The sequence below is a fragment of the Microtus oregoni genome, unplaced genomic scaffold (assembly GCF_018167655.1).
Source record: "Microtus oregoni isolate MIOR12 unplaced genomic scaffold, Mior012 000023F_ref0000262, whole genome shotgun sequence".
Lineage (NCBI taxonomy): Eukaryota > Metazoa > Chordata > Mammalia > Rodentia > Cricetidae > Microtus > Microtus oregoni.
The window spans coordinates 3842501-3866257 of NW_024543082.1; the positions used below are offsets into that span (position 1 = coordinate 3842501).

General features: G+C 44.9%; 1 protein-coding gene across 13 annotated transcripts in view; it reads right to left on the reverse strand.

Moving 5' to 3' along the window:
• The window catches only part of LOC121461681 (kalirin), a 463010-nt gene that overhangs the window by 212324 nt on the left and 226929 nt on the right, over positions 1-23757 (reverse strand). For all 13 annotated transcript variants that reach the window (XM_041672803.1, XM_041672804.1, XM_041672802.1 and 10 more), the window contains exon 6: positions 16975-17097. In XM_041672803.1, the coding sequence (XP_041528737.1) occupies positions 16975-17097 (123 nt within the window). The remainder of the gene's footprint in view (positions 1-16974; positions 17098-23757) is intronic.

The following is a 23757-nucleotide window of genomic DNA, read 5'->3' on the forward strand; positions in this document are numbered from 1 at the left end:
GACACTCTCCCTGGAAGCACAGCAAGGGGAAGGAAGAGCTGGGATGGATAGGGGTTTATTTATCAATGGGTTAGAGTAGCTGGGTTCATTCTTTCTGGAGGCCTTTGAAGAAACTATAAAATGTACCTCCTCGTGGCCTGGCTGACAGGTATGGAAGTTGAGCTATTGGCACGTTAAGCTTCACTGTGCAGTAGTTAAGCCCCCTCTAGAGTAACTCTGGCATGTGTAGCCTGACCTCCCATAGGCCAACCACGCCCAGAGGCCAGAGAGCCACCATCTCAGGGAAACACAGGAAGCTAGGGGCAATCATCAGCAGATGACCCCCAGGGTAGCTATGGGCAGGGGGATAAAACACTGAAAAGGCCTCACAAGGCTGTCCTCTCAACTAGGTTCACACCCGAGAAGGTTCTTCTTCTCCCATTTATACACAACTCTCTACAGTTTTCAGGTTTCCTGTCCTGGAGAGGAGCCCGGTGTTCAGCTTTGGTCACACAGGGCACAAGAAAAGCAGAAGAGTAAAACACTCATTACCTCTGTCACTGCGCTGTTTCCCTTCTGCCCCTACCCAGGGAACACAGAACTTTCTAGTTATTACAGATGTCCCACTGTGGCCAACTCAGGAGCCTGTTAGCAGCTTGTCACTCGTTCAAATATTTATAGAGAGTGGGGCAGGCGCTGTGTTAGGGGCTGCGAGAGATCAAGGAGTGGGGCGGGATTACTGCGCACCCCAGGGTTCACCATGTAAGACAAACCCTCAAATAACTATGATTTAAAGTAATATTAAATAAGTTCTTCCACAGAGATAGAAGCTAGATAGATAGAATACAGAAAGAGAAGGGTTTGAGCCACCAACAGAGGTGGTGGGAAGGGGCTCCCCATGGGCATTGGGATGTTGGCAGTTCTCCAAGATCCTCTCTACCCTAAGCCTGAGACCACAGAAAAACACTAAAAAAAAAAAAAAAAAAAAAAAAAAGAGACCAGAGCTAGCATATTCTAGAGACCACCACAGAAAATGTTTTTATGTTTCCTCATCAGTAGGCAGGGAGCTGTCTTGCTAAAACTAACAAGCAGTTATGGGTCACAGAAAATGCCAAGGCAACACCCTGCACAGCAGCGGTAAGAGACAGCTGGCTCATGCGTTTGCTCGTGTTCTCCCTACAGTTCCTGTGCAGGACACCGAGACACCCAGGCAGTTACATACCAAGTTCATCATGTTACTCATAACCTAGAACCCGAGGGAAACGGGCAGTCAGGTTCTAAAATGGCCCCGAGTAAAAGGACAGTTGCCAACAAAACGTGAAAGGCAGGGTGGCAGGGAGAGTCCACCACCTTAAGAAAGAAAGAGGAAAGTTAAGGAGCCTAAGTGAGCGAACCATAGGGAGCTGGGTGAGCAGAAACAAACGGCTCTGCTGGGCCTGTGGCCGGTCCGCTGAGCGGCTCTTTTGTGTGATGGTTCTGTCTCTTTTAGAGAACACCTAGATCTTGTTTATTTTTGAGACACTGCCAGCAAGAAAGGAGATCACGGTTCTTTTAGACTTTTTATCTGTATAGCTGCTTCTGCCGCTCTCCCCCTCTCCCTGGCTCTCCCATATTTTTTCCTTGACATCCTCAAATGCACAGCTGTCTATCAGTCAGGGCATCATTATCACTGGACCAGAAGGAAATATAGATGGATTCTGCTCCCAGCAATGACACTCACTTAAGATAACACGATGCCCTTGTGACTCAGTTTCCTCCCTTATAAAATAAGAGAGTTGGGATGGTTTGAATAGGTATGGCCCCCGTAGAATCATGTGTTTGAGTGCTTGGCCCAGAGGGAGTGGCACTACTAGGAGGTGTGGTCTTGTTGGAGGAAGTGTGTCATCGTGGTGGTGAGTTTTGAGGTCGCATATGTGCTCAAGCCACATCTAGTGACTCAGAGTCTTTCTGCTGCCTGTGGATCAAGATGCAGAACTCTCAGCTCCCTGTCCAGCAGCAACCATAACTGCCCGCACACTTCCCCGTATCCCATCATGACGATAATGGACTAAACCTTAAAACTGTAAGCCAGCTCCAATAAAACATTTGTAAGAGTTGCTGGGGTCATGGTGTCTCTTCACAGCAACAGAAACCCTAAGACAGGAGTTGAGCTAAGTGATCTCAGATCTTTCATTTCTGGGCCAGCAGAGCCCAGGAGGCAAAGACAGCACTGCCTACCCGAGAAGTACAAAGCTCAGTCTTGCGGTCCATGGGCCACATCTTGGCTCTTCACTGCCTTGCAGCACGAACATCGAGTCTGGAGCTGTATCTCCTGAGTTCTTCATGTTCTACACAACCAATGGCCCACCCTCCTCACTCTCTCTTTCCTCTTCAGCCCCCCTCCCTCAGCAAAGCTTCTCAGACAAACCAGAAGATAATAACTTGACTTGAGGAGTATCTTTGTGTACAAACTGACATCAAACTCATTTTGTAGCTGAAGCTGACTTTGAACTCCTGGCCCTTCTGCTTCTACCCACTGAGTGCTGGGATTACAGTATGCTGAGCAGATGACTATCTTCTAACATCCTTCAGAATAGATTAAATTCTCCATATACACTCGGCACTACTATTAGCATCATCATCTTTTAAAGTGCAGTATACTATGAGCTATTACTTTGATCTCCTCTACAGAATGCAGTGTGGTTGCCACATGGTCTGTTGTATCTACTATTATCCCTCATCATTTGGTTCTGAGCAGGAAAAGAAATGAAGACCAGCAAAATCCTGCTGATGTGCAAACCTGGTACCCTGCCTACTTTTGCTACCTATGAAGTTTCCCACTCGTTTGTTTCATTCCCAAAGGCATTAACCGGAGATTACATATGGATAGCTCCTCTCCTGTGGCCTTGCCATCTACTGTGCCCACTGAAATTAGAGCAGCCACTTTCCTAAGGACTACGTGGCAGAATCTTGAGCTTTCAGCCCTACCGAAAGGGCTCTCATTTCAAACATGGCTCTTGGCTTTCCCCAAGTGGCTAGGAAAATTGCGAAGGTGCTTACTGACCAAGATTCTGATAGCTTTCCATTAAAAAGTACAAGGAAACATTTTCTGTGAAGCAGGTTTCTTTTGTGGCAGACTCTGAGGAGACAGCCACTGTAGAAATAAGCTATGGCTTTAGGAACCTAAAGCTCTGGAACTGGGGCTCGTTTCTAGAGAAGATCATTGCCAGGTGTGTGCATTCTCTGACTCCCACTCACTTCTAAAGACTGAGACAAACTTCACAGTTCTTTGGTCACAGACACCCCACTCTGGCCAGACACTGTGTGTTACTGGAAGCAACACAAAACATCCAGTCAGTTGCCTGGTAACCACTAATGCGATGAATGGCATTGTCTTTTCCCTCATCCAGTTTCAGCAGACTAGCATTATCCCCCAACCTGTACAAACCAAATCAAAGTATTAATAAATGCACGATAATAAGTGTGTCAACTATTCCAACTAGAGGTACCAGAAACAGTCAAAGCCCCAGCCTGTTTTCACAGAGAGCACAGTGCAATGTCCCTTACTGTTCCTGGGAAGATGCACCTTCCTTAAGGCCTGTCACACGTGTGCCAGGCAGCCTGACTGCTGCCAGTCCCTGCCCCACTTACTACACCTTTTCTGGTAGGTACTCTGAGTTATACACAAGGTTTTCCTTGACCCAGAGAGGACTGATAATTCAGACCTTGCTAGTAACACTGCCTGATATCATGTTCTTTCATTCCTTAAGATGGAAAGATAGGTAGCCGAGTCTTAAACTAGACTTCTCGAGACACCCCCACTGCTTGGCATGTGCTTGCCACATCCAGAGAACCCATAGTTACACTGTCTTGTCCTTACCCAGGGGGACAAAGTCTTCTGCTTCTCTCTGTCGGGATCCCAAGGTGGGGAAGGATCTCTCTCTCTGGCTGAGTGTGAGGCCCTTCAGTTTATGCTCTAGGGACAGAGTGACTTATTTCCGGAGACAGCAGAAAGTCATCAAAGATCTGTTTCATCTCCACGTCCCAGGCATGGATCTTAATTCCATACCCGTTAATGGAGCCATGACATTTTCATGGTTACTATGGTTATGGAAGTAGTGACCAGCCTATCCAATCAACATGAAGGCAAAGTCTAAATACCACTCAAGGACTACTTTCCCTAAAAGGGGCTCAATCCTTTTAACAAATACTAGAGCCTTTGACCCCAAACTCAAAGTTAAGGAGGGTACCCAGGCTAATAACTGGCCAAGGGCCAACAAGCTCAGAAAATCACTTAGTATTGCATCAACTGAGATAAACACTGTGCATGCCAGGGATACACATTTGAGTGCCAGTAAGCAAGCTCTGTACCAGCTATGCGTGGCAATGGGTAGTTCTCAAGAGTCTTTATTATCTCAGTGTTCCTAGACATATAAAAGCTGGCTTAAAATACATTCTAATTAGAGAACATATGGATAATTATCAGGCATATTTGTTTCTTTAAATATAAATAGAGGAGATTCTCTTTCTAACCAGTTCATAACCAAAACATCACCTCTCAGTGTGCTAAAGAGTTAGTGGGATTTATGTTCACATCCTATTTTTATCCAGCTCATTATTTTTTAAATCAGTGTTGAGGAGTGAACCCATGGCTCCACATATACTAGGCAAGTGCCCGAGCAACTGAGTCACACTCCAGCCCTCATTCTCACTGAGGAGCAAAAATGGTTTGGAGTTTCTTTCTTCTCCATTTTGAATTCTTTGAGTAGCTGTGAGATATTTTTATTGTTAACAGATTTAGTATTTTTAATTAAAAATTAAATTTACTAAGCTCATTTAACTATTTAAATTATTTAATAGATCTGGCCAGGCTGTATATATTCAACATTAAACTGTCTCACGTTTTTCCATCTCTCCTGAGTTTAGTAAAGTGTTGTTTTTTATTTATTTATTTATTTTTTAGAAGAGTGGAGTGCGGATTTGGGAATAGTGAAACAGGCAGGTTTTCGTGACCACTGCTCTTATAAGGAGTATAAACTGTAAACTACTTTGTTTCAGAAGCCAAGCTCATGTAAAAATATCAATTTTATACTTAGAAAATAAAAACAGAACATAGATAAATCTTGACTTCATTTAGTTGATTCTTAATGTTCGTTAAATCAGTTGAGTGATGTATTCAGTCACAAAAAGATAAAATGCGACCGAACCAGGGCTTTGGTCCCCCACTCTGCTGGACCCCTTTTCTCATTACAGGAAGTTATTTGTAGATTTTCCCACATAGGTTTTAGTGGTTCTGGGGAAAGAGTCCAGTAAGATAACAGACTGCACGAAGGCAATGGAGAGCGCTCCGCCTCACCTTTCCCTCCATCTTAATAAGACCATATGCATCATCTACATCTTTGTAATTCCAAGTCCACTTTGGCTCCTGGAGCTGCTAAAGCATCCGTTTATGATTAATTAGTTTAACATTACTGTGCAAACCTGCTGATCCCGCCTTGAAACATATGGATACCGGGCCGGTAACATCTGGAGTGAGAACTGACAGTGCTCAAAGCTGCGCTGCAGCAGCCATGGGAAGTCATGAGCAAAACCTCCAACCCCGCCCCACAAACCACAGGATGCCCTCTGGGGGGCAAATAGGGAAGCTGATGGATGACTATCTGGTCTGGTTTCGCCAGACAGTAGGTCAAGCCAGGTGGAAGCCATCTGTCCTGGCTAGCTAGAGAGAGGAAGGAGGAGGAATGGACTGGCACTCAGCAGCGATAACATTGGCCCACAGATCCCTTTGCCCCTCTGGCCTGGCTTGTTGTAGGCGTGTTTCCTCCAGCAATTGCTTCACAAACCATTAAACAGCCATGAAAACAATCGCCTGGCCATATGTTAAAGGGCCACAGAAACCCACTGCAGGTTGAAGAAGAGAATCATCCTTCTCTTCTTTTCTTGGCACTGAGAGAAATCTCCATGGGGATGAGTGTGTGTGTGTGTGTGTGTGTGTGTAGATGATAGATAGATATATAATAGATAGATATAGATGATAATAGATAGACAGATAGATATACAGACAGACAGACAGACAGATAGTTAACCTTCTGCAAGATTATAAAGGTAGGTACAGCTGGCATTAGATTCAGGGACCCCAGCAGAGAAAGTGATTAGGAATAACACATTCCTTCTGCACTGTGGTAATTCTAGACTGTCTTTAATGTTGAGTTAAACATATTCATCAGTATCCATCTCTCCTTGGCCTTCTTGTACGGGGTCTAGTTAGAGTATGGTCTGTGGCGCCAAGCGCAGCAGTAGCGGAGAGCTGGTCAGCAGTGCCAAGTACCAGGTACACATGACCTTCTGCATCAGATCAGCACTTTAACAAGGCATGAGCTTGAATGTTTGAGAAGTCCCACAGCTGGGAACTCTGAGGAACTGTCCCAAACAAAAATTACTATTATTATTATTATTATTTTGTTTTTTTCGAGACAGGGTTTCTCTGTGGTTTTTGGGTTCGAGACCAGCCTGGTGTAAAAGAGCTAGTTCCAGGACAGGCTCCAAAAATTATTATTTTTAAAAGCATTTCTGATCCAATAACAAGAATAGTTGGACATTTGCCAAGTACAACACCACAAATGTTGTGCCTAAAAACAAGGCCACATTCTATCCTAACAACATTCCCAGCAAAGGCACTGCCCTTATCCACAGGTTACAGAGGAGATGGTGAGGAATTTGAATACTCTGCCTAAGGCTACACAAGAAGGGAAATACAGAGCTGAAGCTGGCACCCAGTGTCCTTGCTTATTCTTGCCGTGATATTTCACTTTGCCCTGAATGCCAACAAATCCCGATTGCTAAGCACGTTCACCACAGGAGACAAGACACAGTGAAGCGACATTTCATCCACAGGTATCAAGAATCGTATCCCATGGAAACAGAACCTCTAGAGAGAGAATGAAATGTCCCTATCCTTGAAGCCATTCTGTTGTATCCTTGACTTGCTCTGGAAGTCCTAGGTTAGTACCTTTCTAGAATGGGCAAGGAGACCTGATGGGTAAACTTCTTCCAGCCTCTCTCTTTGTGAAACAATACTATCTACCAATGAACCCAAGGCTACAGAGGAACAGGAATCTGTCTACATAGAACACAAGAAGTCCAGGATTTCAAGACTCCTTTAGTTGGTGTCTTGCTTTATTGTTCAAGTCTTAACTTTGTTATCTTATATATTTATTATCTGTCCATCCATCCATCCATCCATCCATCCATCCATCCAGTTATCAAGGCATGAAACAAGCAGGAACAAAGACGCAAAAATTCTTCTGCCCATGGGTCTTGCACGTCATTAGGAACATTAGATTGGAAGCCGATGAAGATTACTAAGCATACATTTCAGTGCCATGTAAAATATAGCTAGGGAAGGATAGAACATAAGGGTTGCGGGGGTGTTGCAAAAGATGAAGAATCAAAGCGTGCTTCTCAAGCAGCAATACCTGGGCCTGTCCTTGGGGGAAGTGGGAGAGGGAAGCATGTCGGGAAGGATAGACTCCCCATAGCAGGGGGGCAGCGAAGCAACAACCACCAGAACCAAGAAACAGCAGGAAATGCAGGTTAGCTAGGGCAGATGAGCAAGATGTAGGGGTTACAAAAACTGATGTTGGTTTGGAGTAGGGTGGCAAGAGGTCAGGCTCTGGCGATGCTTTGAGATGAGAATCAAAAGAATTTTCTAAAGGAAATCTTTTTATTCTTCCCTATTTCTAGTCCTTCAGCTGAGGTGGGATTCCCCTCTGTATGCTGTGAATACCACTGGTTAATAAAGAATATGTTTCGGGCCTGATAGGATAGAGTAGAGCTAGGTGGGGAAAACTAAACTGAATGCTGGGAAAAAGGAGGCGGAGTCAGAGAGAAGCCATGTAGCCCTGCTGGGAAAAGATGCTGAAACTTTGCCTGTAGGCCACGACCTTGTGGTGATGCACAGATTAATGGAGATGGGTTAAATTAAGATGTAAGAGTTAGCCAATAAGGAGCTAGAGCTAACGGGCCAAGTAGTGATTTAAATAATACAGTTTCTGTGTGTTTATTTCGGGTTTGAGCGCCCAGTGGCTGGAACAACCAAGCGGCCTTCCAACAACATTCAGCTGTGCCATCAACTATGACCTCTGCTTTTTATTGCTCCCTGCCCATCCATCCACCTGGCCCTGACTTCTGACACCTTGTAAATATCTGAGTTGCAAATGTTTCAGTCCTATGCCTTTGATCAGACTCTGCCTATTACTTGGGCTCCTGGTCAGCGTTGTCCATGGCCAAGGTCGCACATGAGCATGGCTACTGCCTTTTACCTCTGACACTTCCTACAGGTGTCCTGCTTTTCAGGTTAGAGCTTTGGCACACCAGGTTTCAGGGACCATTTTATGTCTTTCTTTCAATTCTTTGACTGCAAAGAAGAGGTCAGTGTTGGAGGAATTTCACACAAATTAACCCCTTGGTATCTATAGACCAGGACATAAGCAGACAGTCCTGTAGATCAGTGTGTGGAGATGTGTAGGTGAACTGAGGGAGGCTTGGGGGAAAATACAAAGGATAACCCACAAACAGCCCAGGGGAAAAACCATGAGGAGAGAGAGTCCTCAGAGAACAACAAATGATAAGAAAAGAGATGTCAGAGGTTTGAGCAGAGAAACAGTAGTAAAGTGGAGGAGATCAAGAGGAGGTAACAATCAAGAGAGAAGACTGAGCCAGGCCAGTGCCAAACCCATATCAAAGGCCTAAGCTGGGAGATGCTTTTCAGAATCAACCTGGGCCAACGCTGAGCAGCAGGTGTGGAAGCCTGCGGAGTGCACCGGAGTGATGGTGAGATGCTTTTCCCAGGCCCAAGGACTCTGTGTTTTCCATAGAGACATGGCTGACTAGGGAACAGTGCACAGAGGCCAACAGGCATCAGAAGCATTGGTGGTGAGCAGGAAAGGGACAAGCAGGTGTTCTCCTGAATGCTTTTCACACTGCGTGATGGTGGTGGTGGTGGTGGTGGTGGCAGTGGTGGCGGCGGCGGTGGTGGTGGTTGGAGGCTCCACTCTCCAACAAACTCTGCGGGGTAATATTCTGCTGTAGAGCTTGACTCGGGTCTAATGCGAGCTGACTTAATTTCTTCACATTGGATGAGTAATTCTCCAATTAAGTCCCAATCTTGTATAGATTTTCGGGGACCCAGTATGTACAGTTAAACCACAATCTAGGGTAACAGGAACCGAATGTGGCATGTTTTTAAAAGGTTCTCAGGTGACTGAAGGAACAGTAAGAATAGAGGCCTGCTGCCTTCCATGTAGGCACATACTTCCCCATGGCTGAGTTCTGAGCATGCTCTGTTCTGCTCTCCTCCCCAGTCTAGTTAAATATTGATGGTGGAACCAAACACAAATATCATAAATGGGTAGGAACTGAGTGGGCAGAAAAGGGAAATTCCACCCACAAGGCTGTTTGTAGAGAAACAAACACCGCATCCTGTTGAGCTTGACTGGTGAGAATAGGCTGGCTGGCAAGCCGTCCGGTACTTGGCAATCTCAGGGTCTCTGGCAGGCCTGCCTAAGGAACCCCAGGGTGACCCAAGGTCAGAAAATAGATGGTCCTTCCTCCTGTCAGCAAGGAACATGCAGTAGCCAGTCCACTTCCATCTTTAGGCTCAGGATCTCAACACAGAAGCTCAGGTCATATGAACTTTAAAGGCTACCAAGGCCGATAATCCCTGGAACCTGCTCATGTTGGGCCTACAACACATATTTAGCCACAAAGGAGGTGTGTTGGTGCAACTCGGTATTGTTACTCTAGGCAATGGCTGGATGTTTTTCCATCCTTGTATATTCAATCAGTGCATACCATTAAAACTCAAGTATATTTCCTGTAGAAAGCACATATTTAGATCTCAGCTTTCTAAAACCTGACAATCTGAACCTTTGCTTAATTGTTTCACCTCCAATGCCACTATTTTTGTGTGTATATATGTTGTCTGAGTATATGAACAATTCATGCTCATGTGCATGCCCATCCTAGTGTGTAAGCATATGTGTGTGCAGGTCAAAGGTCAACGTCTGGTGTCTTCCCCAGTTGCTCTCCACTTTAATTTTGAGATAGAGTCTCCACTGAACCTAGAAATCAGCAATTTAGCTAGATGGGCCAGGCAGGGAGTTACTGGTCCACAGTGAAATTCTCAGCCTTTTACATGGTGCTGAAAATCCAAACCCAGATCCCCATGCTTGCCCAGCAAGCATTACAGGGAGTCATCTCGCCAGCTCCTACTGTCATTATTGACACAGGTGAACTTACATTAGCCATTCCACCTTCTTTCCATAGGCCACACATTTCTTCTATATCCCTATTCCTCCTACACTCTTGTGCTAAGAGCGTATTTTCTAATGCAGCACTTTAATACTGATTGATTTTTCACTATTTTTAACTTACCTTCTTAGCTACCTAAGAAACATCTTATCAGAATCAGCTTCTGATACATACTGTTTAATTTAGCGAATATAAAACTGTTCCTCCCGGAGAGGGCTTTATGTCCTTTCCCTATGTATTGTGGTATTGTTCTTGTATATATTATGTTCACAAATGCTTCAAACCTAACATCCGAGTGCCATAATTATCCCTTTTTATAATTGTGTGTGTGTTGGGGCTGAGATAGAAAAGGCGAGCTAATGTATGTGATAGCTTTGTTTATTAGCATTCTTACGAATCATTTCTGCATGGGTTCATTTGCTCCTGGGGATTCCAGTTACTACCTGGAGATGTTTCTTTTGACAACAAAGATCTTCATCCACATGTTACCTTAGTAAAATTTCTTGCAAATTTATTACATTTCTATGTTATAGTCCAACAATACATACACATATTCTCTTATACAACAGCTCTTAAGTCAGTTAAGAGATGGCAGGGGAGGAAGTACATAATACCTTGTCCATCATAGTTACATAATTAATCTTTGCCAGTGCTGTCCATTATGGAAGATTCAAATTACTTTTGGGGAGCACTTGTTTCCAGCATAAGGAATTTCCTTTGTGATTCTTTTTTCCCCCAGTTTTCTCTGCCAAACTATCAGGTCTACATCTCCAATCCCTGCCTTTTACCAGATCCTCCCAAGGGAACCTTTAAGAGCTCTATTGCCTTAAATGTCTGTAAACTCTATTGAGGATAAAGTCAGTTCCTTTGGGGGAAGATTTGGGACTTGATTTTGTATAACATGTTTCTACCCTCAAGTCAAACCTCTAAGCCATCTATGGCTCTAAGGTTGGGGTTGTAGGCAATGGGGTGTTTTCCTTGGTGGTACCTTGACTTTAGGAGCTAACTTTTCTGGGTAATAGGTGAGCAACCTCAAGTCTCCATGGCTTGTCTCTCCCAGCAAGGAGATACCCTAATATTCTCCTAGCATGGCCCCATGGTACAACTGCTGTTCCCTGAGTGATGTCTTTGTAGGGGACTAGATCTATGCCTCTAGTTCACACTCACCCATGACCAAACCTTGGCACAGGTGGCTGGGGCAGGATTAGAGATGTTCTACCTAGGAAGACAGTCCTTTAGCCGGGAGCTGGAGGAAAGAGGACCTGTAATCATAATTATGGTGTGCAGTGATTTCATCCTACAGAAGAGCAAGGGCAGAGGAGAGAGGGGACCTTGACTCAAACACCATGGATACTGTTCTTAATGAGTTTTTATGTGTTCTTTTTTAAAATACATGTTTCTTTATTTTCTGTATGAGTTTGGGATTCTTTCCAGAGACTTTAACCAATCTTTAAAAATAATTTTCTCTAGTTTTAATGCAGAGAAGGTCCATAAAGGTTCTTGGGCTGTCTCACTGGAAGTCTTTTGGGTCTTGAGATGTTTTGTTTTAGGGAGTAACTATTTTATACACATAAGTGTTACAGAACAAGAGTCTTTAGCTGTAATGTGAACATAACTAATTTGGGGAACTTGTCAAAAACACATGTTCCCAAGGCTTTGCTCCCAGAGATTATGATTTTCTAAGACAGGAGGAAGATGAAGGGGAACAGGAGGAAGACGGGGGTGGAGAAGAAAAGAAGATGAGAAATACTTATTTTACTCAGCTTTCTACATGATTCTAATTTTTAAATATGCATACAACATTTACCCCTTCCTCCTCTTCATCATACTCTTCCTTTTCCTCCCTCTCTAAGATTACAAAAGATGCTTTGCTATTCACACTTACATTAGTGTGTAAATATGTGTTCATGTATGTACGGCATGTGTATGCATGTGTGTGTGCATGTTTCCATCCAAATCTAGAAATTCTGCTACTCTAGGAAGTGCAGGAGGATTCTCATTTGAGGCTTCCATGAATCAGCAGTGACAGGTCACCCCACAGCAATGTGTCTGAGTGGAGAGTCACCAGCCTAGATTCTTCCCGTCTCTTGCAGCAAATGTGGCTTTTCCTTGTGGTGTCGTCTGCAACATGCCCTCCAGACAGAGAGACCACCGCAAACTTTTTTGCGAGCGGCTTGATTTACATACAGTCAAATGCTATATTCACCTCTACTGTGTGAATGAATGGTATTGAAGCTGCTATGAAACACGTGCTGGGGGAGGGCTTCCTACTGCCCAGATGCACACTGTGAGCCACTACTAAGGATCCTCCTAGTCAGTATAGCAACAGAAAATGAATACCATTCATATTTTATAACTCCAGACACAGGCTGTTAGCAACTCGCTTCTTCCCAAAGAACCAGCTAATTAAAAGTGTAAATAAGGCTGAGTTGGGTTTAGAGATGCTTCTGTCTCATGAAGAACTATCCATGGACGGCTACATGACTGTTCTCTGTAGACTAGGCTCAGACTTACTTCCAGATGTCCTCACTGCCAGCAGAGAAGGTCAAGGAATGGAGAATTTTGCTGACAGAGGCAAAATTACCTGACTTTCTGAGACACTGTAGGAAACCAGAGGATATTTTCCTAAAGGGTTTAAGAAGGTGAGAATCATCATTATTGGTCAGAAACAACAACAACAACAAAAACCCCCAAAACCCATACGATGAGAAAAATCTAAAGTAACCAGTTTTAGCCTTTTTGCTTCCGGAATTGTTCACGTATAGACTCTCTTGGTGGGCTTTTATTGGTACCAATTCATAAATAAAACCGAGGAAGTTTCTGATTTTCTACCCAGGACTTATGCAGTTATTTCCAGATTATGGACTAAAATAAACTCACATCTCCATGTTGAAGTTCCAAGCCCTGGAATCTCAGAATGTGTTCACATTTGGGGAAGGTTGTTAAGGAAGTAATTAATTTAAAATGCAGCCATTAGTGTGGAACCCAATCCTGTGCCTTATAAAACAAGGAGACCAGGACATAGAGACACACTGGGAGATGTGTGTATCCACAAAGTGAAGGCTATTCGAGATCACACAAAAAAGATACCTGTTTTGGCAGATACCAAGAGGGGCTCAGGTGAACCCAGTCTGCTGGCACTGGGCTCTTGTGTCCACACAGCCAAAACTGAAGATAAAACATTTCTGACATTTGTGTTTTGTTGTGATGGTGTTGCTGCGGGTAGAATCCTGGTCCTTGCACATGCTGGGCAAGTGCTCTACCATTGAGCTGCATCCCTAGCATTTTTTTTTGTTGTTGTTGTTGTTTTGTTTTGTTTTTTGCCTGATGTTTAAGGCACACTGGTTGTGGTATTTGCTATAATAGTCCTAGAAAACAAATACCTTCAGTAACCATCACCTTAGCTAGAATTATACATTTAGTCAGTAGATAAACAGTGGACACTGCTAATGATCAATGCACTGAACCCCTCTTCTTCTGAACCCACCACTGCCCTTTGCCCTTGCTGTAGCACTCCTTGCTGTGCTGATGTCAGACTACTGGTTTGTAGTTACCTATTTACTGGTGAAGTCATACATTTCCCATCTGTTTCCCTTGTGAAGTTCTGTGGGCACAGCCTTCTCTGCCTTTGTTCACCCCTGCAGGCCACCGTCCAGCACCTGACTCCTGGTTACTTGTTCTTGATTAAGAGAAGTTATCGTATTCTTGACTTCTGAAATTGGTAAGATTGAGCATCTGGATCTGCACTGTATTGTTTCCCTTAGAGGTATTTAATGAGTGTGTGTATATACATTCCTCTGCGGAGAGGACCCACAAGCTTCGTTTTATATAACAGGGCTCTGTGACCTCCCACAAAGGAAGACCCAATTCAGTAGTTAAACAAGGCTAAACAGCAAAGGACTCACCTGAAACTTGAAACAGAATTATTAATTATTAATGCTAAAAAATTATTTATATGTTCAAATGTGTGTGTGTGTGTGTGTGTGTGTGTGTGTTCCAAGAATGGAGACTGAAATGCCTTAATGAATTCGTAGAACCATCCATATCCCTGCCCCTTTCCCCGACTCTCCCTGAAGAACTGATCATTACTGCAGTCATTGGCTGGCGTAGTGAGTAGCTGCTGGCATTCATCTGTTTCTTGGCAGTGTCATTCATCACTGAGGCCAGGGAAAAAGCCTGTAATTCCCTCCATTCACCTGTTTGGAACGTTGCCATCCCTCTATGTAGGAAGCCCCTTTTAATAACAAACCAGTAAACTTCGCAGGAAACAAGAGCACTGGGCTGTGTTTATGGAGCACTGGTGCCCATGCAATTTGATCAAACAATCCTGGGATTTTCCTTCTCTTTCCCAGCAGCCCAAGAGGGGATCCAGCCTAATCAGGCTACAGACGCCTCTGCTTGCTGCTGGCTGGCGCATTCACTGAGGAGCTAAGGGAGGCTGCGGATGGGCTGCTCTACACTAATTGGCTGTTGGGCATTAAACCTTTCGTCTCCCAGTTCCAGACGACACCGCTCTTCACGATTTCTTCCCTTGCTTGTGTCCTGAAAATGACTTCCACAGCAAATCTGTCAGCGTAAAGGTTTTCCGTGTGCCATTAACTCGTAGTTACCCCACACTAACTGGGGAGAGCAGTAAATGCAGATAATTCAAAGCCAAAGGCGCTTTCTGTCTAGCTTCCTAATGCGTGACTTCAAGGGGCTCGGTGGCAGACTCACCTCCCTAATTATGCCTGTCTTGGTTGCTTATTAAAGTAAGCTTGGCTGCCTCTGGGTCTGGCAGTTCAGTGATGTGAAAATTCTGACACAGAATTTGTGAATGTCATCAGGGAAAAGCCACCAGGCACACAGATAATCAGACTTGACTAGATCTGAGTTCACAGTCCTAATCACCTGTGATCAATCACTTTGTTCCTATGGGACTGAGTCTGGGGATAAGAGATGATTGTCGTCGGGAGGGAAGGAGTCTTTACATTTAGAAGAGGACACGAGTGACTGTGCTGTGGTCCAAACTGAGCACACATTTATGTTGGTTCCTACCTGGCCTCACAACCGTCTTTTCTGCAGCCAGTGATCTTTCTGTGCAAACTTCACATTGTATGCCGTTACCCAGCAGCCTCTGGTGGCTCCCTATGCTTGCCGTTATGGTGGTCTTTCACCACCAGCCAACAGGATCCTGCCTCCTGGAAGTCAGAGGTAGTGCTGTGACTGACATTGGCTACTGAGATGTGCATGAGAACCGGCCAGCGGAGAATGGACATGCCACTTCTAGGTGGAAGGTCTCAGAGCCAGCTGTGCTTGGTTTCACACTTTGTCTGGCTCATCTGAGATGGGGGCTGCTCCTGACTCTGTTGCCAGTGCCTGTGATGAGCCTACTTCCCACTAGCTGGTGATGAATGTATACCAGGAACAAGAAACTCTGGCTTTCAGCCGCGTAGATTTCAATGCCCTCAGTTAACTCAGCAGATCTGGTCCTGCACATATGAGGCTATACTCTAGCTAAGTTTTCAGCTCGGCAAGCGGACAACGAAGAACTGAGAGACAGAATCATTTCTTCTTCAGCATGTTAAGTCTAGTCCACAGCACAGTTAAAACAAGTTGGCTGGTGGCTGACTATGAAAGTCTCTTCCTTCTTGGCCCCTGCCATCGTTCAAGTTTGCATTTCTCTTAACACTCTCCCTACTCCCAGCACAAAGCCACAAAAGATAAAGCACCCTTGGTTTTCAGGTGCATGGGGGATGCTGGAGCTCTGCCTCTGGACCAACAGCCAGAAGGAAGACCTCAAAGAAGGGCATCTTTGGTGGAGACATTTTTAGGCTCCATATGTTTGGAATATAATATGGCTTAAGGGCAAGTAAGATCTCAAAGGGAAGCCATGGAGCTATCACACAGAAAACATGCTATGCCCAAAGTCATCTAGACTAGACTCACAAGTCCCCATCTATCATAACATCAGCATTTACTGATGACTTGCCACGCACCAGACACAGTTCCAACTGCTTTACAATTAATTCATTGATTACCCGAGCAACCTCTAGCATCGTTATGATTTCTATTTCACGGATGAAGGAATGGAGATTAAGAAAGGAAGAAACGTGGGGGTGAACGCCCTATGGCCGCATTGAGAAGAAATGGTCTTCTCTTAATCCACGCATCCTTGAACACTCCCGTGATGTACACCCACTCCCACCGTGTACCACCTTGGCATAAGCCACATGCTGCCCACTCCACAAACTACCATCCTCTAAAATCTCCTGCCTTCTAAACTGACATAAAACAATTCTCCTTTCTCTCTAAACCAGTGTTCAAATACTTGAAGGCAGCAATCATGCGTCCCACAGGGCTCTTCTTCCCACTATAAGCAGCCTCGACTCACTCAACACTTCCCAATACACTGTAGCTCCAAGCCCTTCTCCATCCCTGCTCAGTGACTCATCCATGCTAGGGACCAAGAAAATGTCAGTGCAGTCAGTGGGGTGGAACTGGTGACTTGCCTGTCTTTTAGTCTTGCGCTGAGCTAATCCCCCTCAAGCACATTCGGAACAGCTGATTGGCCCAGTGCCCTGCACAGGTCCCCATTCTGGGAAAAGGACTGCTAAAAGATCTGCAAGGCCAGTGTTCTAACTCAAGTCTGCTGTTCCCTCTTCTTTGCCATGCTCCTTTCTTGCCCCAGCCCAGCGGCCTGTTGGAAATGGCCTTCCCACTCACCATGGAGTTCATAGCAAAGTGATTGTGCTGTGTCTGGAGGTCTAGTGCATGCTGGTAGCTGACTCCGATCTCGGTGTGGCTCTGAAGAAATAATTCCTTGTTGTGGCTTATCCAGTCGAACATCTAGAAGGGAGAAGATGGACAGGGGGATGAGAAAAGTCATAAGTCAAGCAGGACAAAACAGTAAAAGCTGCAGGAAGAATAAAGCTCTTTAGTTGTTTCTCAGGGAGAAGGTGTCATCTCTCTGGAGTCAGGGTGGGCCACAGTCTGGTTTCACAGGAGAATCCTCAATTTTTAGTATAAAGACCTACAGGCAGCTTCTGTTTCTCTGAAGAGCCTACCATCAAAATAGAACAGGAGGGAGAGAATTGAGGAGGTGGTGGTGTTTATTAACAAAGTAGCTACTGCCCTTTGTAAAGCCTTTAGAATGCCCAGGAAGGTCCCACACATGCTTTGAGGACAAGCAGTGATAAAGCAAGCTGGGGGTCCTAGCCTATTCATTTAAGAAGCCATGTTTCTTCCAGGTAGCCCCTGCACTGAAGGGGACTGATCAGAACCCCAATTCCAGTTCTTAGCTCTTCAGGATGTCAGATCTAAGCCAACCAGTGCATAATTCTTCCTAACCACTCAATTCAGTTTGTCTCGGAAAACAGAATGTGACCCAGGTCAATACAGATACAAGGAGTTTGCGAGTTTCTCGGATACAGCTTCTCTTCCTTGGACACTGTCCTGTTTGCCACCCGTCTTGCCTTGCTGCAGCCATCTGCTGGGAGCCAGTGGAAAGGAAAGGGCAGAGACAAGGCAGCTTCAGCGAACAGTAGGGCCTGACTGAGCTGGGTGTGAGCTCTATTGTGTCCCTGGACGTCTTAAGGTGAGAATCCCTCTCTATTTTCATCCCACTTTAATTTAGGGTTCATATAGATTACTGCCTAGAGCAACCAAGTGAGACAGGTGTGAGCAGGAAAGATGTGAATGAGCAGTACCTGAGAAGAAAAGCACTCTTCTCAGGTCAGGTGCACCATGTTTACACGCTTAGGTGTATGTGTGCATGTGTGTGTGTGTGTGGGGGGGTGCTGCAGTCACTCCCAGGGCGGTGAGAGGACCAGATGAGCTCTGAGACAGGGGTATGAAGGCTGTACCAGTTTTTCCCCTGCTAGCTCTTCTCTTTACACAGGAAAGTAAGCTTGCTTTTCCAGTTCCTCGAATAGTATCTAGGGGATACCTGCCGTGTCCAAGGTGACAGAGGGCCAACAATGTCAAAAATGTGTTTCTTGAAATTAGGTGGCTTTTATAAAGTGTAGAGATGTGGACTTAGGTTCTGTTTATTTTTATTTATGAGAATTTCATACATGAGTATAACACATCATTGGCACCCTTCCCTCCCCCAACTCTTCTCATATCCCTTCAACATTCTCTCTCAAATCCATGTCCTCTTCTTCTCTAATTTTTTTTGTATGTGGTGTGTATAACTTAAACCACAACTCTAAAGATCTGTAAATATGGTAGAGGCTAACCTGAGATACTAGCAAAGGACAAAGAACAATACAATACATTCCCCAGGAAGAAGGATCATGTGTTAGACCTTCATGTAGAGAGCTAGGAGAAGGGCATCAGGCTAGGTAAGCTTGTGAAGTGAGGGTGGGGTACAGGGTGAAAATTGGGGCAGCCCAATATGTCGCAGGCACTGTACCTCGGTGGTGATTACTGTGCCTGGCTTGACAAAATGCGGCTGGGGAGGCACAGGCCGCCCATGAAGGGCATATGCTTTAGAGACGTGGACCACATACTGGTAGCACAGTGCGGGGAAGGGTCCTCAGTGGAGCTATAAAGTATGAACGAGCTGTGGCAGCAGTTTGGGATGTAGACTAGGGAGAGCCAGCCAGAGGGCATACTTAGGGAGATGGCATATTAATCCAGGTCTCGGTAAGGGCCTGGTGAGGCAGTAGAGTCAGAGAAGTTGATAGGTTTGAGAGCCCCTTTGGGCAGGACCTTCCCAAAACTCATCATCACTTGGAGAGGAAGGGGCGAGAAACAGCTAGAGAGACAAGCTATGGCATACTGGTCCCTGTAATCCCAAGTACCACCATGGGGGCTGCTGAAGAATGAGGATATGAAACTGCGGGTGGGCAGACACAGTGGGCTACCGTTTGGATGTCCTGCGTCCGAGAGGCACAGGAGAGCTTCAGACACATATGCCTGTGGGCTGCTAGGTTTATTTGTCTGGGCCTAGAGAGAGACATCAGGGCTGTTAGCAACTCACATTAGCTGCCAAGCGCTCATCCGGAGGCTCCCCCAGAAGCACTCGAGTGGCAGAGGGTTTACTTCAGGCTGGGGTCTCCTCAGCAGCCCAAGCAGATATCTGCTGCGTGTGCTATTCTGCACCATCAGCCCCGGCAGCCCAGACTGCAGGCAGCTGGCCCGAGCTCCCCCAAGCCCTAGTTATCACTAACGATGAAGAGGAAAAGAAGGCAAGCATGGGTATTTAGAGGATTCTTCCTCTGTAATTGTTGATCTTTAAAATTCTTCCTCCAAACCTCACGTCAAAATAATTTCTCATCCCTTATCCTATTTACGAACGAATCAATAAAGTTAATGAAAACCTGAAATTTCCAAAGTCCTTGGAACTTGTGAAGACGAGAGTGTTCACTCCATGTCCCTTCTAGGCGATCTCAGCTACTAACTACTCGGATGTACAACAGGCAGATGAGGTATGTACGGCGCCACAGCAATTAGATTGCTGGGCACCAGGTCCCTGCTGGACTGCAGAGAGAGGAGAGCTGGACATAGGCCAGGCAAGGTGGACAGCAATGCAAAGGGAGCTAAGAGCAGGACAGAGGTGGCTGCAGCAGCCTTGCACCCTGCTGAATCAGCACCTTGCAGACTGATGCTGGCACCGATGCCACCCCCAAATTCATGTTCTGCTTATGAACTACTTTCTGGAAGTGAGACACCCTGACAAAGCCTAGCTTGTTCTGGAGAAACTGGAGTAACCTGTGTCCCAGGAAGAGATGAATAAGCCTGGTCTGGGGAATCGATGGCGTCATGTGAATATGTGTTCTGACTCTTTGGGAAGAGCCATTAAACTCTTTAGAAATTTTGATTGAAATATATTGCAAGGGGTAGAGTCCTAGAATGAAAGTGGGCATGCTGGCATTTATTGAATAATATATCATATATTATGATACATATTACATATTCTGATTTGCAAGGGACAGATTCCTAGAATGAAGGTGGGCATGCTGACTGACAAGTGGCACATTTTTGAAACCCATGAAAAACGGTTTTTCTATTCAAAACAAAAATTAATTTCATGGACTCTCCTGGGTTAGAAGGTATATATAGTCAGGTTTCTATAGCTCATTTTCTGGCGATTAAGGAACATAGCAAGAACACTGGCCTTGTTTTACAGTTGGAGAAAAGCATCTCCTTAGTCCCCGCCATGACATTCCTCGGGTGCTTTCTAGCCGAAGTTCCATGTCCGTTCGCACCCTCAACCCGTATCACGTGAGGATACCATCAGGTCCTCTCCACAGAGAAGGCTCAGAGAAGTGACATTCTAGAACCATGGTTTCACCCTGTGCTGCATGGCTCTGACTGTCCCAGCCAGGCTTTGAGAGGCTGTGCACACCATGATGCCCCAGCCAAGGAAAGGTGCTTGAAACCACTCATTTGCCAACACCCAGCTACCTCCTCTCTACGGCTACACTATCGGCAAGGATCACAGATGCCTGAGGATAGTATTCTCCCAATAAATGCTGGAAGAAATAAAGGAAACAGAGAGGGGAGGGGAGAGAGCGAGAACAGGAGAGAGAGAAGATGGCAATTGGCCATGTTTAGGGTTGTGAATGTCCAGAGAAGAAATACCTTTCCAAATATTCCTAGCCTCAAGCCAGAGCCAGTTATAATTTGATTCATTTGAATTTGACTATCTAGAAGACACATGAGACAGACTAAACTAAAGATGTAACGGAGGAATAAAGCAAAGGAGAAAACATCTACAGTAGCTTTGGATTCTTTATATCCCCAACCCCGTGTTTTGAGAAACTACAAATGTTATAATCAGCAAAATATAATATAATAACAACCACAACAAAATCCTTCCAAGAGGAAGGGTCATACCTAAATAATGCAATTATCTTTCTGCCTGAAGAGTACACAGTTTTCTCTGTCTTATTAAGGAAGATGTTATAGGAAAGCTACTTGAGTTGTTTTTTCATGTTTTGTTTTAACTAAGCTAAGTAATTTTTATGCTAGCTAACTTCAGTAAAAATACACAAATCTGGTTCTTCATAAATAGTCAATGTTGAAGGAATCTATTTAAATGCAAATTAGGAAAATAAACATGACTTTTCATTTTTTTTAAATATGGGGTAGCCAAAAGTTTATTATTGTTCTTTTTTTAATGAAGCTTAATTATTTCATAGAGCAGGGATATTGAGTAAAAGTCTCGTGTTTATTTTTCTTTATTTAGTGAAAGCGTCTGACGTCACCTAACTCTCAGACCACCCGACCATTGTTAGTGCTGTACGCTAATTATAGATTTCACTGCAAATAAGATACGCACACTCGGCCTTGATCAGTTGATTAAGGGAAACGTCAGAAACTAACCAGTGGGTTTCTTTTGGCTGGTTATGTACATCCTAGTACATGCAAGGAAACACCCTGTACCCTGATAAAAAACGTGCCCCGAAAGGTCCTCCTGGAGTTTAATTTTGCTAAGCCCTGGAAACAGGTCTTTTATAAAACAAAATCCTCTGTGTTAAAGTCCAAACAGCAGAGAACACAAATCATTACAAGCTACGGAATGAACTTTACCAAGCTCTATCAAGGGTTCAAACCCTGGTTTTGTTTTATCTATAAAACAGGAATAACGATTTATACTATTTAAATCTTAGGCTACCAAGGACATTCAAATAAAATGATGGGCTGGGAAAAACTTTGTTGGATGCTACATGCATATGGATTTTTCAATCCATAGAATGAGTATACTCTAGCCTACTCCCAAATATTTTCATTTAAATCAAAACAAGAGGTGAAAGGTGTGGGTGTTAAACTGCAAGCTCATACCTGAAAAAAGTGCCATGGGCTAGCGGGACTCACACCCGCAGTTCTTATGCATACAAGACGCTCACAGCCCACTCCCAAGATGTTCTACTAGAGCAACCTCTGCAGAGAGCGGACCAGAGGCGCCAGCATTCGCTCACACAGCGATCCTGAGAGTATGTCTTCCTACACAAGCCTCTCCACCAATATACTTGGGTTTCTAGTGCCTTTCTACTTCCCTGGATGGCCTGGCCACAGTCTGTTAGGCTAGGCCTTGTGCCTCATCTGATCTCCCTGCCTCCACCCAGCATGAACGCACCCATACTTCCCTTCTCCACCACTTTGCCATGGCCCTGCTCTTTTGCTCCTAGAGATGCACTCCCTGTGGTTTGTAACAGCCCCTCACACCCCACCCGCCACACACTCTCAGGAGAGATGCCTATTAAAATGCCATTTTTCCTGTAATCCCTTTTGGAATTAGTTTATCCTGGATATAGAAGGAGCTCAATAGGCCCTTTCTGAACACAAGCCATGGCTGTGATTCTAAAATAAGGTGGCAGAGGGACCTCAGACAAAAGATGAGAGGCCCTATAAGCGTCACGGGAACCAGGCAGATTTCCTGACTTTACAATTCTGCTTTCAGAGAAACCCTGGCTGCCCCGGGGCACATGTTCTTGTGCAAAAACAGTACCACACAGTTCTCATGTGAGTATTCTTGCAGAAGTTTTAAAACCCTTCAACCCCGGTTTTCTGCTCTCCTAGGATTAAGCTTTCCTGGTTTTCTAATGAGGAGGAGGAAGGGAAGAAGGGAGGGAAGGGGAGAAACAAGGAAAAGAGAATATTAAGGACTAAAATGTCAGCCTAGTTTCTAGGTTTCAAGGCCTCTCACTGTAGTCGGTCACCTCTCCTGTTCTGACTCTTCATTCAGTTCTTCAGACTACTGGGTGTGTATGTGGCAGGGGTGGGAGGCGGGCTCTGAAGAGACCATCCTTACACAGATCTCCAGAGAGGCAGACATACCTGATGTCCTGGTAATAAACACCTACAGGAGAAGACAAGGTGTCCTTAGCTCTGCCTGTTTTCTATTATGCTGGTAGTATGTCTGCCTATAGACGTTTACACATTGCATGGAGGAAGCTACTTTCTCCTGGTCACAAACCCTGTCTGCTCCAGGGAGGAGGGCCCAGATGGCTATGTAGGGGACAGCATCACTGTTTGCTCATTCATCAGCTAGGATGCCAGTGCTACCGACTGGGCTGTGCCTGTAAATACACTGCTGTCCCATAGCTCATTTCCTGCATCTTCCACCCAGATTCCTCATATCTAACATCACTGTTGTTCACAACTTAAACAGTCCGGGTTTCTTTATAACAAACAAATGCCCACTATGAGCAAAACCCTTTCCTTCTGCATAGCAATCTAACCCCCAGTTAGCATCTAGATTCTGTTTCCATGGCAACAAATAAAGATGCTTCAAGCCAGCATGTTATTGAATCTTGGCGAAACATAAATAAGATATTCTCTGACTGGAAAGTTGTACCTGAATTGGGAATAACTACAAAAAAAAAAACCCTATATATGCCTCGATGTGGACATCAAAACCTGGGCTGCCTTGAGTGGTGACTTTTCTAAGAAGCATGCTCTTTGTGAGGACCTTGTCGGTTGTGTCAAGTGTTACAAGATACAGGGTGCCATGGGGCACTGAGCTTAAGCATGCCCACACTTGTAGTTGCCAAGGCA